This window comes from Chiloscyllium plagiosum, unplaced genomic scaffold (genome assembly GCF_037043375.1).
Source record: "Chiloscyllium plagiosum isolate Xiang-an unplaced genomic scaffold, Cpla_swu_hap1 HiC_scaffold_16, whole genome shotgun sequence".
NCBI lineage: Eukaryota > Metazoa > Chordata > Chondrichthyes > Orectolobiformes > Hemiscylliidae > Chiloscyllium > Chiloscyllium plagiosum.
This window is the reverse complement of record NW_028270154.1, coordinates 45676971-45682970: the sequence shown is the minus strand read 5'-3', so window position 1 is coordinate 45682970 and position 6000 is coordinate 45676971. Positions and strand designations below refer to the sequence as shown.

General features: G+C 37.8%; 1 protein-coding gene across 3 annotated transcripts in view; it reads right to left on the bottom strand.

Annotated features, from left to right (window-relative positions):
- Nucleotides 1-2824: 2824 nt before the first annotated feature.
- The window catches only part of LOC122556662 (pro-neuregulin-2, membrane-bound isoform-like), a 691404-nt gene continuing 688228 nt past the window's right edge, over nt 2825-6000 (bottom strand). For 2 of the 3 annotated variants that reach the window (XM_087995352.1, XM_087995353.1), the window contains one exon: nt 2825-5028. In XM_087995352.1, the coding sequence (XP_087851478.1) occupies nt 4380-5028 (649 nt within the window). In that variant the 3' untranslated portion in view covers nt 2825-4379. The remainder of the gene's footprint in view (nt 5029-6000) is intronic. The other variant, XM_087995354.1, reaches the window with a different exon arrangement.

Genomic DNA, 6000 nt, shown 5'->3' with positions numbered 1-6000 from the left:
GTGTCCCGAACGTAGGTGGGGAGTTCTTGGACTAATGGGGACAGGACCGTGTCGAGGTATGCAGAGATGAGTTCGGTGGGGCAGGAGCAGGCTGAGACAATGGGTCGGCCGGGGCAGTCAGGTTTGTGGATTTTGGGCAGGAGGTAGAAACGGGCGGTGCAGGGTTGTGGGACTATGAGGTTAGAGGCGGTGGATGGGAGATCCCCTGAGGATCAGTGTTTATAAATGTTTGTTTAATTATAAACATTACAGAATGTGGTTTAGTCAAATCATCTTAGCAATAGTTGTCTGTCTGGGACCTGATCACTCACAAAATGGTGGGGCACTATCTTATTCTGAGGTGACAGTCAGATATGACAAGTATTTGGCTGTGGCACTTGTAGAAAAGCCCAATAAATCCTCTTATGTATGAGATAGCTGCTAAACTGCCACTTCAAGTGTGAAATTCTTGAGTGAGAAGGTTTTGCAAACCTTTGCTGAAATTCATTTCTAATCATTTTTTCAGTGTCACGATTTGCCCAATAAGTTTTTTTTATTCTTGTAAATGAATAGCAATAGGATCCTCCATAATATCCATATTAATGACTAACTCAGTGAAGCAAAGATTAAATTGTCTGATTAGAACTAAAATATTAAAGAATATGTTTTCTGACTAATGCTATAGAACAACTGAAAGCTGTTATTGGAGGGGGATAATGAATTATGACCAAAACAAATCATGAAATGACAATGCAGAATCTCAATGTAGAGCAACAACTGATAAGTATCTAATGCAGCTTTGAAGATTAAAACACAACTTAATGCAGTGCTCTTTATAATGGTTTGAATTGAAGCTCATAATTAAGGAACACAAGAACCATTTACTTTGTGATCGCCCACTCAAAGCAGGCATAAATACTTGTGAATTCCCACTGGAAATAATTATGGGCAGAAGGGCTTGAGACAAATGGGGATCAAAATCTACTTTCACACACATCTCTATTACTGAACACTTTTCATGCCAGGGGATAAAATAAGCAATGGTGGGGGTGGAGGAGATATTAAAACACAGAAAAACTAAAAAAAAACAACATATGAATTCAAGACAAAATAAGATCCTGCTATGTATCACAGATTAATGTGTAAGAATCATATTGGATTATTTCAAAATAAGCATCAAGATGGCTCCAAATGAAAAAGCCAGTTAATAAAAGAACTAAAAACAGTGGGGGGGGGGGGGGGGGGGGAACCAAAATATCAGCAAACCTATCTCAGAAAAGAAGTGCATGTTGCAAGTTAATTTCCTTAAATTTTGACAATATAAAGACCTAGTAGCTTGGCATTTAGATATACAATTAACAGTAGTATGAAAATATACAGTTGTACTTAGGACCACTAGAAAATACAATCTAGTTTGCACGAATGTAACTGATAAATTCTAAATACAGAATTACATAATAAATGCATTTCAAAGTGAAGAACAGCCCTCAATGTTATGATCCACAGTGTTTTCCATACAAGGCATCTTCAATCATCCAGATGAAAAGAGGTTTGCCATTTAAATTGCATTGTGTTTAAATTGGTTTGACATTTTTCAATCAGAAAGCAAGGAAATCATTGGAGTATTGAAGCAAATAGTGTAAAAGAAATTGCAAGTTATACCTTTGATTGGTTGCATCATCTTAGCAGGATTTAACTGATATATGGAATTTAAAAAAAACAATTTATCTTGCTTTCATTGTATAAGATAACTACACATTAGTCCTAGGACTGTGGCCCAGATTTTGGTCTTTGAAGGATACTGGGTAGCAATGCACTGAACAATTATAGTATCCATCCAACATTGTTGGCAAGGCCTGAACTGCTTTGATGATTGGTTGGAAATTTCTAACAGGGACCAGTGGGTGCAATAAAGGTCTACACTGTGGCCACATAAGTGTTAAATAAATTAACATTTGTTCCTGCTTGCAAGGGAAACTATTAAGGCAAGGATTAAATTAAATGCCTTGCTTTAATAGCTTCCCACCCTTTGGGCAGATTTTACACTGGGCTGGTGCCATACTAGCAACTGGCAAAATAGCATTGGCATTCTAACAACATTGCAGACTTCTGCTTGTTTCCAGAAAGAAAATTGATGCTTAAATTGAGACCAACATGAAAATCGTAGCAGTCAGTAAGTAACTCTTTGCAATTTTTATCTCACCATTGTCCGTGGTATCCAAAATTAGGGCCTAATTTTACTAATTAACCCTATGGTATAAGCATCAGTTTGGGCACTTTAATAAATAAATAATGATTTATAAAGCTGTAGAAGTAAGTGCAGAACAAGTAAATTCTTTAAACCCTAATTCACAATAGGAAGGCTGGTTTAATAGACCAAGCAATAGCACAAATCTCCAGAGAATCAGAGGTATATTAATGTTAAGACTGGAACTCTTATCAACAAAATTATTACTTGGTAAACAACATGTTATGTTGTAAAATACCACTTCACATGACTACTAGAAAGGTTAAAGTTAAAATAAAAGTTAAAGGTATAATGAGCCTGCAATCATCACTGATTGAAGTGATGCAGATTTCTCCTTAAATAATTGTTTCTTTTAAAATTAAAAACAATGTGACATTCACCTTCTGTAAAATATTTTACTCACCCTCTCTTTTTTCCAGTTCTCCCCCATTAAGATGAAATGTGTCCTGGTTTCCAGTGGTTTTTTTTGCTAAATGTATGTCATATGTTTTATGAAAACAACCAGCCTACAGACTTGGATTCACAGATCTTGAAGATAGAGATCCAGCAGTGTAAAATGTCTTGCCAGAAATGCTTCAGTGCCAATAAACATAGAATCACTGGAGTGCACAAATTCATGCTCATTTTTTTAATGCAGATGATCACAGTCTTTTGAAGAACTAAAGGCAACAATTAACTTTAAATAAAGTATTTAAAAGTCACACACTGTACCTTCCTCTTTAAAGAAAAGAACTGATGCCACAAATTTATGCCTTACGCTTTATCATTTCTGAAGCAAATCAGTTGTAGAAGGAGCAATATAAATGGAATCTTCACAGCTGGCTGCTGGACCTGGTCACAATTTTGCTGAAGATGAAAACATTGTGGGAATTTGAGAAAACAGTTAATCATTAAATTGTGGGCATTGTTTCCTCAGTCGCATGTTATAGATTTATGGTCTGTACTGTTTGGCATGCAATGTTTTACACCAAGCATTGGGGTTCATTGAAAGTAAAGAATATAGGTTTATTTCAAAATGGATAATGCTAATTCCATATTTCACAGCCCTGCATGGCAAACAATTGAAATGTACCAATAAAAGATTTGCAGAACCCATAATAAACCTGCACTAAAAAGGACAAGAGATGAAAAGTTATGCAGTTCATTAAAAACATGTTAAATCTTTCATTCCTAGCTTTCCATGCATCAGTCCATTTGGAATGGTTAAGACATGCAAAATCATGTTGCAAAAATCCCATCAAAAACAAATTACCACAAAGTTGTTGCTTATTAATTTCCAGTTTCCAATCTGACCATTTTCAAAATATATTTGGAAATAATATTAAAATGAAAGTGTTCTTATGTTTTTGTCAAATGGTGCTTTTGTACTTTTTCTAGTGAAAATAGTTGAGATTACTGATAAAGAAAACCCAAATAACTGCAAATGTTGCAGACTCTTTAGTGACGTCTAAATGTCACGTCTGGTTTGCACTGACCTTTCAATTTTTATGTTGGTGGTTGTCAGTAGACTCAGATAACATGCTGCCAATCTGCTGCCAAGGGATCTTATTCTGGTAAATTCCTAGGTTGAGATGGGCTGCAAATATTAATCTAATCTTCACTGTTGTATTCTTCTGGTTTAAAGTAAGAAATATTTATTAATCTGTTGGAGGGCAGAAAAATAAATATAACTATATTTTGTCCTCCCAATCAAACAAAATAGAGTTCAGCCAAGATGTCACTTGATGTTGCAGGAACCAGTACATCAATAAATAATATCAGATACAGATGTCCATGTCCAGAATTCAAAGAAATATAACTGTCCAAATGTAAGAAAGTTCATGGTAAAAATAAAATAAAAAATTGAAAATGTATAATATAACGAGTCCAAGATAGAAACACTAAAAAAACTGAAACATCAGCAGGAAATCTGGTATCAGCATACAGCAAAAGGCACCACAATATTATCCTATTTATGATGTGAAAATCTGACACACCATCATCTTTAACTGTAAATCATACTTTACATATAAATACATGTTTTCCTATAAAAGACTTTCCTGTTAGCTGTAAGACAACTTTGCTAAAATGAAAATAAAATGTTTAATTTAATTTTAGAATATTTGATAATTATATAAAATAAAATATTTTTACAGTTGCAGATCTATGGCATTTACACAGGGATCGAGTCTTGATTTGATTTTACACGTGTTACTCGGGTGTGTAAGTCCTCTCGTACGTTGTGCCTATTGGATGAGTGAGTCCTACTATCAGAAGACCGGAATACTGACGCTGTTTCTGTGTTTGGTGCTGCAGGGTTCTGAGTGCTTAAGAAAGGTGTATGCTCTCCTGCTTTCTCACCATCAGAATCAGTGTCAGAGCAGCAACTTTCTGAGTTTGAGTCACAATCGCATTCAGATCTGTGTGAAATGTGACCATTTGGTTTTGTTTTCCTCCATCTTCTACTGCTGTTTGCCGTTTTCTTTGGTCTATCTAGTGCTGGGATGTACTCTTGTGTTGTCTCGTACTCATCATCCTCTGCCACTCTCATCGGACTAGGGGGCAGACTTCCAAAGCTGTCATGAAGATAGCTGTGGCGCTGCTTGTAGGGGTCGTGTCTCTGGTTATCTTGTTGGTACTTGTGGTATTTTCTCAACAAAGGTTGTTCATCTTCCACTGTATATCCAACTGCTGCTGGAGGCAATGTCGTTACATGGGTAGATCCACGTGGAGACATCTCAAAACCAGGTGCATATGAAGGGAGAGAGTAATGCAAGTCAACAGGCGATAACCGAGCTGGTGTTGTGAGAGCAGACACATACCTAAAGAAAATCAACAGCATCAAGACTTGGTAGAGTGCAAGATAGTTCAAACAGGTGCAAATAGATCCTTTTAAATCATCAGTATGCAGGATGTATTTCATTTCTATGACTATCTTTTCAAATGTTCTCTCTATTAATTATTCCTTGTACCCTCATGCTGGTTATGCGATGAATATTTATTTGCAGATGCATTGATGAAACCACATGCGATGGGATATGCAGGTCTCAGGACATAATTGTTGAGGGGCCAGCCGGCAGACCCACAGAATTGAATGTGGAGGCCAGGTGATTGAGTCTGCATTGACCTACCATCATGTAGCTGCAGTAGTAGTAACAGTCCCACTGTCAGATATGGGAGCTTCTAGCTACCATTGGTTCGAGGACATAACGGAAATAGGGACACCTTCCAGGCTGACATTATGAACAAGTGGAAACCCTCCACAGGACAGCTTATGCTTACACCAATGGCCAGCATATCATCATGCCAACAAGGGGTATGTTAGAAAATAACACATGGACTGCCAACTCCCACTCCATCTGCCCAGAACTGCATTTGGATGTCACCTCCATTCATCACCCTTAAGGAACTCCCACAGTTACCTTGGAAATTCCAGTTGGTTTCTGCATATCTGGCTTGTTAGGATCATTAAGGATGGGGTTAAGATTAGATTGGTGCTGGAAAAGCTCAGCAGGCCAGGCTGCATAGAGGAGCAGGAAAATTGATGATTCGGGCACTACTCCTTCATCAGGACTGAGGCTGGGAGCCTCAGGGGTGGAAAGATAAATGGGAGGGGTGGAAGTGGGGCTGGGGGGAAGGGGGGGGGGGGGGGAGGTTTCTGAGAGTGCAATAGGTGGATGGAGGTGGGGGTGAAGGTGATAGATCAGAGAGGAGGTTGGAACAGATAGGTGAGAAAGAAGATTGACAGGGGACAGGTCATGAGGACAATGCAGAGCTGGATGTTTGGAACTGGG